Source organism: Alligator sinensis, unplaced genomic scaffold (genome assembly GCF_000455745.1).
Source record: "Alligator sinensis unplaced genomic scaffold, ASM45574v1 scaffold50_1, whole genome shotgun sequence".
Lineage (NCBI taxonomy): Eukaryota > Metazoa > Chordata > Crocodylia > Alligatoridae > Alligator > Alligator sinensis.
In genome coordinates, this window is record NW_005842059.1 from 2235566 (window position 1) to 2249430 (window position 13865).

General features: G+C 43.1%; 1 protein-coding gene across 2 annotated transcripts; it reads right to left on the reverse strand.

Moving 5' to 3' along the window:
• Window positions 1-661: 661 nt before the first annotated feature.
• On the reverse strand, window positions 662-6064 carry MAPK1IP1L (mitogen-activated protein kinase 1 interacting protein 1 like). Of its 2 annotated transcripts, XR_323769.3 has the most exons (4): window positions 5929-6064; window positions 4658-5371; window positions 3614-3754; window positions 662-979 (listed from the first exon to the last, which is right to left on the reverse strand). XR_323769.3 is itself a non-coding variant. In XM_006023094.3 (3 exons), the coding sequence occupies exons 1-3, from the start codon at window positions 5950-5952 to the stop codon at window positions 3743-3745; spliced, it is 750 nt and encodes a 249-aa protein (XP_006023156.1). In that variant the 5' UTR covers window positions 5953-6064; the 3' UTR covers window positions 1746-3742. The 2 variants fall into 2 exon arrangements, 1 of the variants encoding a protein (XP_006023156.1); XM_006023094.3 differs by lacking the exon at window positions 662-979 and having other exon boundaries at window positions 1746-3754.
• Window positions 6065-13865: the final 7801 nt, after the last annotated feature.

The following is a 13865-nucleotide window of genomic DNA, read 5'->3' on the forward strand; positions in this document are numbered from 1 at the left end:
CACAGTGCCTAGCTTAGGAAAAGGGGTCTTCAATTTAGCACAATGCCTTTCTTCCCCGACTTTAAACAAGGATACCAAAAGGGGCAGGAGGCTTTAATAGCGTAGCTGAAGGTAACTGGACAGGGATATAACAAAGCAGTTTTAATGCAGGCCCCACACACACAGCCTAATGCGGTGGTTTTCAATGTTGTGGTTCTACAGTAGGTCATCAGGGATTCTGCAATGAGATTGGGGGTGAAAGAGAGCAGGCTGGGACGTGGTGCCCCGTCACTGCCAGGTAGGGTCACCGTTAGTCTTTAGCTTGGGGATAGGGGTTCTGTGGCAGAAGTGATACAAAAGGGTTCTGCAACTTTAGGAAGTGTGAAAACCCCCGGCCTAATGACTTACACTGCTACAGCAGTCGCATTCATATTTATAACAACCTTTAAATACCAGGTGCCAGGATCCTGCAGAAGTCGACCGTTTCCGAATGCAAAACCTGAGACTGAGCATCCTTTAAAAGTGCTGTAAAAGATTCCTATTTGTACAAGCATTTAGCATACTGAGGTAGGCTGGTATACTGTTGAGGAGGTTTTTGTTTTATTTTGCTACTTTTTATTATACATTATTTCGTTCTTTTATTTTAAACTGCTCTGAGCCCGTGTGGTGAAGGGCAGCATATAAAATTGAACAAATAAGAAAATATATTTATTCTAAACGACAATCACGTAGAAGATCTTGGTTGCGATAGCGACACACATTTTACAGATCTTCAAAAAGGAGAGTGGACGCACAGCTTGCTGGGGTTGTTTGACCCCAGCAGTCTTTCCTGCCCAGAGCAGGGAGGGCTGGACTGGATGGTCGGACGAGGTCCCTTTCAGCCTTAAAACTTCTGTGACTCTGTGTAGTCACCTTCTCCTTGGTTTCTCTGCTCAGGGTTGCTGTTCCCCATCCTGGTGCAGTTTGTACTTTGATGCATGACAGAAGGATAAAGCAGTAACTGAAGGACAGGAACGCAACAGTTTTGAAAATACGTTTAATGTCTAATCTTATACAAAAGTGACAGCATTTTCAAAAAATATCAAATCCTGTATTTATAGCTTCTCACTATCATACAGCAATATTTGTCTCATCTAAAGAAAATACAGCAGCAGGTGATAATCTATACTTTAAAGATGTGATTGCTTATAGTTCATATTGTAAACAAATGCAGTATGTCGATCTCAAAGCACAAGTCAAAAACAAACTTCTCAGCAATTTAACTCAAATGATGCATAGAAATGTACAAAGTCCATCGCAAAAGCTTCAGGCCAGAAGTTGCTCACACTTGACATAACATGTGATAAAGTTACTACACAGCATATAGGGACAACTGGAGTTTTTATACAATAGATTAACAGGTAAACCCTTTCACTGCTATGCAAGGAGCCTTGCTCACAAAACAAAGGGGCTGGGAAACAGTTTTCATGATTTCAAGAAATACACATACACATTGAAGAAAAAAAAAAAAGTGTGTCCCATATGTATCTGAATTTTAGCCTAGACTTTCCAGTAATAAATCCTGCCTATTTCAGGAAGAACCTAAAGAATCTACTTTGGGAAATCTCCTTTCCCCAATATTCACTAGAGCCTTTTCTACATCTTTTCATTCCCTGATCAAGAGATCCAGAGCAGTGCAAGTTCAAACAGGAGTGTCACTAGTAGAATTCATTCATTTAAATAAAAAGTTTTCATTAGATTTAAAAAAAACTAAGGCTACAGGCATCAAATGCACAATTTATAGTCAGATATAGAATTAATTAGTAGTGGGGAAATCTAGGCAAATACACTCGAATTGAATTTTTTCTTATTCCAATTCTAATAGGGATAGCGTCCCACACTAAATTTATGAGAAAAAAATCTTACAGAAAAATAAAGTTTCTGGTTCTTATTTCTAGGACTCAAAAATGCTATGATTTATGTTGAAGTGTTAGGGACAATCCTTTGCTTTATTGTGTTCAGTGCCACTATCTTCTTCCTAATATAGACAGATCTATCCTGGCTATCAGACCTCATGACAATATGCTAGAACGACCGCAGCTCCGCAGCAGACTGCTCTGCCCTGCAAAAGATGCCAGGGCTTTTGCAATTGCCATGGAGGTTAAGCCAGCCTAACAAGTCTCACTACCAGGCAACCCAGTTTATTTTTTTTTTAAGTTTATTACGTGCATGCAGGAGGCCATGGCAAGGAAGGGGAAAAGAAAATTATCTTGTTTTCACAGATCCACAATACAAAGGGAATTCCTAACGAGCCATCATCAGTATCACTAATTCCCTTATGTTTTTAATTCCACCTACCAAGGTAGAGTTAGGATTTCCCCAGCTGGGATAACATGGTTTTTTCCATGGTAACAAAGCCTAGCTCATCAAGTACCATCATGAATTTAAGAACGCCCAAGTCTCAGTGTGATGCAAAACTACTGTTGCAATAGTCCCCTAAAAATAGCTAAAAAGGTTTGTTCTGTCCAAGAGAACTGGCAGGAGGATGAAACAGACTGCAGCGTCCATTCAGGAGAAAGGCAGCTCTGCAGCAGAGCGCAGACATCTAGTCGTTCAGCTCGCCCCAAACTGTATCAGGTCATTCAGTGAGGTACAATATACACATCGGTCAGAACAAAGGACTACCCCAAAACCACATTTACTGAAGCTCCGACAAGACTGGCTCATTTCCAAATAGGGCAGAAGCGAGATGCAACCCAAGATCTGGTGCATCTAGTAGGACTACGTGCAATGCAAGAAGCAATTTTTTTGCCATTTTGTCATTTGTACTCTTAATCTCAGGCCTCGTTTCCAGGGATTATGAATAAAATGTGCAGAGTTTATACAACTCAGCAGCCAAGTCAATCTCAAATAATTACGACCCAGGTTACAAGACAGGGAAGTAAGTACTGACACTCCAGTGGGAATTAGTTATCCTTATGCAGACAAAGCCAAACTTCTAGCCACCACTTCGTAATTGGGAGTGGCAAAATCATACCTTTGTTTGCATGCACAAACCTCACATTTGTTCATTCCAAGTTAATTAACTGCACATCCAAGTACTTGATTTGCACAGAAATGCCTGTTGGTGAGTATGAACAGGTGTGCGCACAAGTCAGACCAAGTATTTCAATATAGAGCTTCTCTGCTGTAGTCTCAGACAGAGAATGAGTATATACAAAATGCTGAGAACACCTTCAAATTCACATGCCCTGTCCCTCCTTAGTTTGCTGAGTTACTGTAGCATGTTTAAATTAGACCTCTTGGGGAAAAAAAAAATAAAAATCTCGAAGTACATTGCTTTTATTGACATTTTGGATGAACCTGAAAATTCCAACATAACATATGACGATCCATTCATTTAACGGCCAGCACAAATCTGGCATCAACACTTAAAGCAGTCATTGAAATTTAAGATTAAACATTTTAGTTAATCTTTGGGCCTGATTTTATAATCCTTACTTGGCAACTCCCGCTTCCCCCTCACCCCCACCCTCCCAAGAACATCTGTCCAAGAACCACAGGATCGATTTTTCTGCTTGGTCATCTTAAGTCATTTGAACAAAACAAAACATGATGCCAGCAAGTTAAATTTATGCAGGGTGCTCCTTCATACCTCAACATTCACGTACAAGAGGCGAGTGCTCTTCACGACCCCAAACGTTACCGAAACAAAAGTTGTAAAAATCTCTGTAAATATCAGATGAAGGTGGAAAGCTACAGTACTTTGTTGCCCAGCATGTGTTCAACGGTAAGGCTGTGAAGAAAAAAAAAAAACCCAATAAAAATATAAGGTCAATGTACAGCATCTAGACAGTAACCCATTCTTAAGTACAGTTGAAAGTAGTCTCTCTCAAGATAAGCACACAAGTCAATCGCTACTACCGTGTTTTAAGCACAGGTCTATCAGGCCTGTCAAACTTCTTAGTGGCCAGGGGCTGCATGCTCCACAGGCTGCACCAGTGAGGTTCCTGGGCCCCATGGGCTGCATGGAAACCCCCCTTCAGTGCACTGAGCACCCACGCCTACCCCCACATCAACTACAACCACCTCATGTGAATGCCCCCTCCTCATGCAAGCACAAAATACAGAAACCAGAGGAGGAAGGGGGAGCCTGGAGACTCCATCTGCAACACATAAGGGGGGTTACAGCAGGGTAGGGACAGGGGGGGCTACAACTTAACCCCTGGTGGGATGCCAGGTGAACAGCCCTGGTCTATATTTGTCTATTTGTATAGAGATTACAAGGCAAACGATTTATGTAATCTGAAGAGAAACCAGAGTTGAATTCTTCCCATTTTTAATTTGTGCTCAGAGAGAGCCAACCAAAGCTACTGCTAAACCGCAGGTGGTATTTTTAGGACCATAAAATGCAAACCTAGAGATCACTGTTATACTAACACAATAACAGTATTTAAAGTCCAATCTAGTCCCTCTAGCTGACCTCCTGAGGTCCATTCCAACCCTAATTTTCTACAATAATTGCTTAAGCCAAACGTTTTGGCACAATTTGCTCTCCTCAGCAAGGAGTTTCCCATTAAATGGCTGGCTGTTCTAAAAGGCCATGCTTTTTGCTAATGGGTCTTATACTACCCAGCCCTACTATTTTTACCAGAAGAAATTTTGGCAATGTCTGACATGGTAATATTAAAATACTCACATGGGGGCCACCAGGCATTGATGGAGCACCAGCAGGAGCAGACGGCACTTGAAAAGGATTAGGGGGTGTCGGGTACAGTCCTGGAGCCGGATAAGATCCTGTGGGTGGAGGGAACGGGCCTGGTGGTGAAGGTCCCCATGGTCCAGGTGGGACAGTACCCCATGGCACTGTGGGTGCAGCCCCTGGTGTCTGGGTGGGAGTGGAATATGGCCCTGGGGGTGGGTATGGCATGCTAGGTGCAGGATACTGCCCTCCCATTGTTGGTCCCCACGCTGCAGAGGGCATGGATCCCCACGGCCCAACAGGAGCAGGAGGTGCAGCTGGCTCTGTTGGACCACCATATGGTCTTGGAAGCTCTGGAAAGGGCATATTTGGTGGAGGATACTGCCCTGGTGGGACAGGACCTGGAACAGCTGGGGGTGGATATGGACCAGTAGGAGGAGGGCAAGAGGGTCCAGTAGGAGGAGGAGGAAATGGAGCAGGTGGTCCAGGGGGCATTGAAGGATACATTCCTGTTGGTGGTGGGCCAAACGGCACATTGGAGGCGGACGTATTTGGTGGCAATCCAGATGGCACTGCTGGTGGAGCACTCGGGTTGTTCCAAGGATTAGAAGCTGGCCAACCTTGCGGTGGCTGCCCAGGTTGCTGACTGGGTTTCGTGTTGCTCACTTTGGAGGCTTTAGCAGGTGACTGATCTGGTAAAGCATCTGCCAACTGAAAAATAAAGCAGTGATGAGAATGCACGCTGCCCACGATGGCAATCATCTGCTGTGCCTGACAGTCTATTCCTTTTTGTGTATTGTATTACTGGGGAGGGAGAACTGGCTGCATCTGCTGCTGCTAAGGCAAGACAAATGGCACTTTCTTTTTATCCTTTAAGATGAAAAGAAGAGATATATGGATATGCAGTCATTATAAAAACCCAAGGGCAAGGAGGTGAGCTACTGCATGAAGCAGAGAGTAATTTCTCAAAAACAGATTTAAAAAGCCTTTAAAAGTTTCCTACCTACCCACACTAAAAGCAACAAATAGAATTTACAATTCAAAAGCGGTATCAGACCTGAAAGTTTGCAGAAGTCAGACAGCCCACACTGGACACCCAGAGCGGCAGAGTACGATGCCCACTTCAAAGCTAACATAACACCTGCAGCAGCAAAGAAAAAGGCTCCCAGGGCTGACCTCCCCACTTCTTGAACCATTACATCTGGAATTCAGAATCAAGTGGCTGGACCACATGATCTCAGAGAAAGGAAAGTGGTTGGATTACTTACCGAAAAGTCGTCAGCTCCAGACATTTTACTGAAAAGTAAAAGCAAAGTTGATTAAAACTAATTCCGCAAGTGTTTCAGGCAACAGCTTGTAAGGAAGCTGGCTATCTGCCTAGAAACAGAAACTGCTGCACACACTTCAAGTGGTAGTACTGCTCAACACAGTTTTGCTTTGATGATTTAGACTCGAACAGATACCCATCTGTTACCAGTACAGCCTCAAGCAGCTCTGCCGTGGGTGAAGAGACAGAGCTTCAGTACAGCCCTCACCTATATTAGGATTATAACCACATAAAGGGACCCAGATCGGTAAACAGGGTGAATTTGCCCATCCTGGATCCTATAACCAGAGCTTGTAATAGCCATTTATTAACTGCAAGTTGGACATTTGTCTAGACAAGCAATCTCAGCTTCTACAAAATCTAAGGGCCTGTCTACAGGGAGGCACTTAACTGCAGTTGATTTGCCTCAACTTCCCAGTCACCCTACTCAAGTTAAAGCTTGTTAAACATACGAGTACATATTCTCTTGCATACAGCGCACACTTCCTCCCCCCCCCAAAATCAGACCCCCCTAAAACTGGGGTGAATATATTACACAGGAAGCAGATTTTTTGCAGCCTGCTGTGATCCTTGCTCTGCAGCGCAGCAACTCTAGTATTAGCTTCAAGGCAGTTGAAGGAGTCAATGGGCTATTAATGGGCCATTCAGTTAATGGCCCATTGTTCTTCACTTCACAGGTGTTAAAGATCATCTCTCCTTCTTAATGGCCTCGAATTCCCCCAAGAAAAGTTAGCTTCCTTAGTGGAATTTTGCTGCTCCAGCTTCTGGTCTCTTCTATTTCACAGCTCTTTTCAAGACCCATGGAGACCAATCTTCAGCAGTAGAAAGGGTTTTAGTTAAGCAGGGAAATATCAGCTGAAGATGAGGCTCTCTTGGCTCCCTGCAGCTATAACTTCAGGGGGAGGGGGGCACAAAACGTCTTTATTTATTTATTTTAAACATTTATGAAGACAGTATTATATTTGGGAGGGTGTTATGTGTGAAAAAATATGGTATTCTCATTCAAGAGCAAACTGGCCCTCCACTGCCCGAGCGTAGTCCTCAGAAGCATAAGGGTACCTATAATACGTGGTATCTTCTGTGCATTCCTTGCACCTGTGGAATAGTCAAAGATAACCCAACTGCGCATAGGCACCTCCTAAGGTCTTATTTTAAACAGGTCTAAAAATATACTATTCAAATTACGGCAATAACCTTCAAAATATGAACTGATTAAACAAATGCCATTCTTGTGCATCACAACCAACCAGTCTACTGCTGCTCAAATCAGGCACTCTCAAAGCTGGAGGTGCGACGCCCACAGAAACACAATCCTGGCATTGCAGCTTGCACTGCAAGGGTGGTCGCACGCAAAGATTGGGAACGGCTTACCAGGAACCTACCCAAACTGTGGCAGGGTGAAAACCAACCAGCTCTGGCAGTCTTCACAGCTGCTGTCTGGATCTGCACGACAGTGGCAAACCCAATAAATTCATTTCAATCTGCTTCTTCAGCAAACTGAGACACTGGAGTAGATCTGGAATCCGACTACTCATTAAAAAAAGATGTCCAATGTCGAGAAGAATGGGCAGTGGAAAGAAACTCTTTGGCAACCACCAGAAGCCTAAAGAGACAAATGTACAACACCTACATCTGTGTGGCCAGAAGCATGGAAGGAGGAATAAGTAGAAACAATCATACTCCTCTTCCCTCACCAACAGCAGGAAGCTCCTGGGGAGGAGGAGTGGGGAAAAATACATGCTTCTTACTTTCTTTCTCAAAGTAAAAACCTGCGAGGTGGGGTAACACTGTAAAGCAGCCACAGCACTATCAAAGCAGAGTGCAAGAACAACACCTAAACAGAAACCACAAAGGACAACCCTCTTCAGCAACCTGCGAGCAAGGTCACATTAACCACCCAACTAGGGATTGTCCCTGGAGTGCTGCCTCTCCATCTCTGTATCAATCTGTGGCCAGGCAGCGTAAACGTCAGCCCTGTGATCAACTCCTAAGCTTATGATGCAAATAGAGAGGATATGAATAACTTATTTTAAAACTCAACATGTTCAAGCCTCAATTTAGCATAATCTGTTATAATAGTTAAAAATGAAAATAGTTTGAGAAATACTTCTTGCTAAAAAGTTTTAAAGGAAGTCAAACTACGCAGAGCCTGTGGAAGTCAATGGAACTTGCTTTTGCTTAAGCAGCTTCTGGCGATACGTTCTCTGCATCGGCAGAAAAGACTGTTTTCTTCATTTCAGTTTACTAAACCGTACTAGTTGAAAAACAAATTCACTCAAAGGTGAGAAAGCAAGAAATTTAGCTTTCCTCGTCCACTCTATGAAGATAAAATAGCAGAGAGAGGATGAGATCTGCTACTTCTAGAGTCTGAAAGGGTCGATGTCTAGAAATAACCAGTTCAATTCACCAACTCCTCGTATTTCCTTTAAGGTACAAGGCATTAATGCAAGACCTAGAAGCTGAATCCAGGCCAGAAAGCCATGTCATATGACCTGCAGGGCTCCTGGAGAGGCCAGGCCCACCACTGCAACCTAGGCTCCATTGGGGATGCGTGTCAGCAGCAGCAGGAGAGCAACAGCCATGTCAACCCCTTTGGGGCCACTTCTGCATCTGGATCCAGCCCGCAGAAGGCCCTGCAGGCTGGGTCTGGCCCAGGGAGCCGGGCGAGTTTAGCACCCCTAGTTTAAGGGAAAACATAAATCTTGCTATTAGTTTATGAACTATGATATATCACCACCTATTATTTGACTAAATACAATATTTTTTTAATTATTTAAATGCACTTATTAATTTTTTTATTTCCATGTGCATGTAGCTCAACATGAACATAAAAATCTAGTAAATAAGAGAGAGGCCATTCCCCATCATTTAACAAAAATGGGAGCATCTAAGCAAACTTATGATGAGTTATATAGAGGTACTGTAGATCTGTACAGCTAACTCCTGGCTAATAAAAAGAAAAGCCAAACTAGGCCAATGAGACAAACTCTAAGAAAAAAAAATAAGTAAATAAAAAGCACCAATTTAAGATTAAAATAGCTTACTTGACATCATAATAATAAAGCCTTCCTGCTAGTTGATTAAAAGTAATCAGGAAAGAGGTGGAGGGGATACGGGACGAGATTAAAAATCAGAGATCTGGCAGTACAATATAAATCACAGAGGGCAGAGAAATGGAGCAGATGGACCTCAAAAACAACTCTGAAAAAGACGTCCATCATCTATTACAGAACTGAGGAAGATCGTGAGTCAAGAAAGGGAAGAAATGGGGCTGGCTAAAAGGAGCATTTATCCAGAATTTGACAACGCCAATTAAGTTTGTCAACAGCTATATACAAAGTACCTTCCACACTGTTCAACCACTATACGTGACAATTATTCAACTAATGCCAGTAAACTAGTCAAATCTTGTCAAAGAACAAAGGTACTGAATGAGAATTTAAAAATGCACAATTGTTTTATTCCTTAACACTGCAGGAGGGACAAAGCCTGGAACAAGAGGCTTTAGTGACAGTTATTATTTCCCAAGTCAACCTGAACCTTAAGCCTAGTAGAAGTAGGATAAAGTTTAAAGACACGAGTGGAGCAGGTCAAAGGAACACCATTCAGTACCTTACAGTCTTAGATTTACTCCAAGTTTTACCATATCCCCACCCCTTCCCTTTTCATAAATCTAAAGCTAACTTTTCAGAAAAAAAACTATGAAATGCATTAAGACAGTGTTTCTCAACCTGGTGGGATGTGTCCCACTGGTGGGATGCGAAGGCCGTGTAGGTGGGACGCAGGGAAGCACTTCCAGGTTTGCTCTTCCGCCAGCCACTGGGCGCCCCCCACCCCACATCGTTTATCATGGTGGGACTATATGTACTATTTTTATATTTATGAACAACCTCAATGGAATAGTGGAAGTGCATCAATTAAAAAAAAGAAATCATGAAGCAAAACATCAGACTGACTCCTGAAAAATCTCATAAACTATTTTAAAAGTACTTAACCTGACACCATCCAATTATTTTACTCAAAGTTAATGGACTCAGTGTTACAGGGAAGCAGCAAATAAATGCACTGACTGTATCTCGTGCAAAAGGTGGGGCTAGCCACAAATGGAATTTGAGTTTCAGCTTGAACAGTTTTGCTACGTGCCTCCTAGACGAGCATTACACAAGTACTATTACATGTCAAGAGGAAGAAAAATGAAACCAACTAAATTAACTGACACAGTTTTTGCACCAGAGTTTAGAGGCTGAGGCAATTTTCAAATTATTCTTTTTCAGGGGCTGGGAGCAGAGGAGTTATTATGGTTTAAATAGTTTGGCAGGGAACAGGAAAGATTACAGAGTTAGCAACATTGATGTCAAAGTCCTGTCTGTATCCATTCTGCTGCAAGATAAGTCTATAAAAACAAAGGGAAAGGCCCCTCCTCTACCCTTGGAAACTGTCCCTTCTTCCCAAGAGTAAGTTTTAGCACAGGGACTCGGTAGCTTCAGGCCCTGGGGACAGATCCAGTTGCTTTGACACCAAATCAACCCAAATCTTTACCCAGGACTATCAGGGTTAATTTGGAGCCTGCCCCTGAATGTCTCCCTCATCATTTACCCATAGCCGAACCTCGGAGGGTCTGCTAGACCCTCTCATTCCTCCCCCAGAGAGACAACATACAGCTTTGCAGCAGACTCCGAACTTACCCACCAACAACCAGATATGCAGAGGCCTCCATGGAGACTATGAAATCCTTCTGCCTTTAGAAGCCCTCAGGTCACAGGAGAACCAGCAAACTGCCTTCACCCTCTGAAATCACAAGTGGCCTCTACACTGACTTTTCAGAATTATAAATTCTTTCCTAAGTATGTCCGACTACCTGCTACTCCCTCCAACCTCCAACACCACCCCACTTAAAGCACCCAGCGTAATATTCTCTGTGGCTTCCCCAATCTGTGGGGGAATCTGTGATATTCTCTGTGGTTTTCCCCCCTCCACATTCATTAAACAACCACCCCCCCCCCCCAAAAAAAAACCTGCCCAGAGAAATTATTTGAAATATTAATCATGCTGCCAAAGGTATCTGAAACGAACACAAGAGTTTTCACAACCTCTTGCCTTGGTGGTGTGTCCATTTCTGTATCCTTTTATAATTTTTAGATTAGATATTTTAGGGGGCAGGGCCATTTCTCTTCTATTTGTAGGTTTATCCTTAAAACTAGTTTGCCTGCACAACCCCCTTCCTGAAGATACCCCTTACACTGGCAAAGAGCTCCTCTGTCAGCACAGTTTAACCCAGTTCACTGAACAGAATAAACTAAGGACTTGCTAGCAAGTATAACTGCACCTACATTATGGGTTTTGCTCTGCACACATATGCCAATGACTTCAATGTGTTTTTCACAGTCCAAACAAATAATAGTGGTGGCAAAACCGGAAATGTAGGATCAATTATAAAAGGGACACCCTAAAGTTTATCCCACTGCCAAGTTCCTACAGCTCTTTCCTTCAATCACTGTGTCAGTCTATCAAGCTTTCCTTTCTCATGTTTCATGATTTATCAAAGGACAGGCCAACACACCCTATATGCATCATCGACTCTGACCTCACAACCATGCATCATTATGAGACTATAAATATGACTAGTACACGTGGAGGGAGTAGATTAAGCAGTTAGATCATTCATCATTAGCAAGTTAATCTCGCTTTCGATACCACCATTATCTTCATGCCAACTAGAAAAGGGCTGGAGTAGGGGTTTTAAATCTTATCAGAAGTTTCCAGACTATTTTTAAGGTAGACATAATGAAGAACAAAAGGGCAAATGCCATAAATACACAGTCAGTGGTAACAATTACCTAGGATTCCAAGAAGACAAAGTAAATTTGCATATAAAGGGAATCATTTTTCAAAATAATTGTCTCCCATCATCCAACCCCCCCCCCAAAACAAACCATTTAAGAGCCCTGGTCTGGCAGGCACGTAACTTCCTCCATACTAATATTTCTTGTCCTTCCCGTGGGATTTCTGCTCATTGTCTCATTACATTTTTGTTCTTCCACCATCTGTTTGCACTGGGCAGCCAATTCTCAGCTCCGTAAAGCTTAAGGCCGGAAGGGACTTTGTTGCACATGACTAAAAGGACATCCTGCTACCCACGTAGTGAACCCAATAACCTGGGTTCAACTGAAGTGTAATTTGTATTCGGTTAGAACAGCGGTGCCCAGGTTTTCGGAGCCATGTGCCAACTTAGCCACTGCTGCTTCTCCCTGCCCTCCAGCTGCAGCGTGGACACAGCTCCCAGCCACCTGGCCCCACGGCTCTGCAGGCCAGATCTATATGGGCCATATGTGGCCCACCCCTGGGCTAAAATATTCCTTCCAGGAAGGTGTTTACTGTTGATCTGAAGACAACGGATGGACAATCCCATTATTTCCATGAGCAGGTTCAATCCTTCCTGTTAAAAATGTATGCCCTATTTCCAGTCTTAATTGACCTAATTTCAGCTTCCAGCCACTGGTTTTTGTTAGGTATCCAGGTTGCAGCTGTATTGGTCTAGAGGAAAAAGCAACTGGGACTCGTGGCAGAGGTGGTACCTTTTATCAGACCAACTAGGTTTTTGCAAATAAATAAATAAATTCTTTAATTGCAAGTTTTTGGGCACAAACACTCATCAGGCATCGGAGAAAAGATTGTAAAAGTTCTCCTGGGTAGAAATGCAAGTTCATATTTCATAGGATTTCACAGAGGAGTCAAGAGGTGGAAAACTCCTCTGGACCCACCTTTCTTAACTAGTAAGGTGTAATTAATTGCCTGCCCAGAGGGACAGTCCATCTATTGACGACTCTGTATGAAATATGAACTTTCATTTCTACTCAGGAGAACTTTTACAACCTTTTCTCCGATGTCTGATGTTTGTTACCAAAAGCTTGCAATTAAATACATTTTTTTTTTTTTTTTTTTTTTGCAAAAACCTAGTCAGTCTAATAAAAGACACGAGCCCCGACCGATTCCTGTTCAGCCTTTTCCCACTAGGTTAAAGAGCTTTTTACTACCTGCATTTTCCTCTTGGACAAAGCGCTTATATGCTATAACTTGCTTTATATACATTAAAAGGCAAACAGGACTCATAATAATGATCTCTTTTATTAAACCAAGATTTTTGCAAAAATTAAAGACTTTTTTAACTGCCAGCTTTCAGGCACAAAATTCAAACTTGCAATTAATGATTTTTTTTCTTTTATTTTTGCAAAAATCTAGTTGGTTTAATAAAGGAGATCGCCTCTCCCACGAGTCCCGATCGACTCTTGTTCAGCCTTTTCCCACTAGGTTGAAGAGCCCTTTACTACCTGCATTTTCCTCTTGGACAAAGCGCTTAATACGACACGCAGGGTGGGGAGGGGAGGGGCGGGGCAGCGCTTGGTAGCCGCATCGGCCCGAGACAAGACGACGTACAAAAAACCATGACTCTTGGCTGCAAAACGATGCCTGTTATTAAACCAACCGGGAAATCGCAAGAAAATGGTCCTTGCCCAATGACGGGACTTTGATCCCCGAAAGCACCATTTTCTTGCGATTTTCCCAGTTGGTTTAATAAAAAGCATCGTTTTGCAGCCAAGGGTAATAGTTTTTTGTACGCCGTGATGTTTATACCTGCAGGAACCTCACCGGCGTCGCCCCAGAAGCGCCTGTCTCTGCGCTCGTCCGGCCCCGCCGCGAGGGACCGCGACCCCGGCGGGCGGCTCCTGCACCCCTCGGCGCACGGCCCCGCACCTTATTTCTGTCTTTCGCCAATTTTATCAGCAGTTGGGTTTTTATATTTTTTTTTATTTCTATTTTATTATTTTACTTTATTATTCAGGAACACGTCCCCCCACATCCAGACCCAGCACTGTTCTC

Coding starts and splice junctions, on each gene's coding strand:
- MAPK1IP1L (XM_006023094.3), bottom strand. CDS start 5,952: ATGTCTGGAGCTGACGACTTTTCG. Junction 5,372..5,928: donor CTGGAGCTGACGACTTTTCG/GTAAGTAATCCA, acceptor TTTATTTTTCAG/TTGGCAGATGCTTTACCAGA.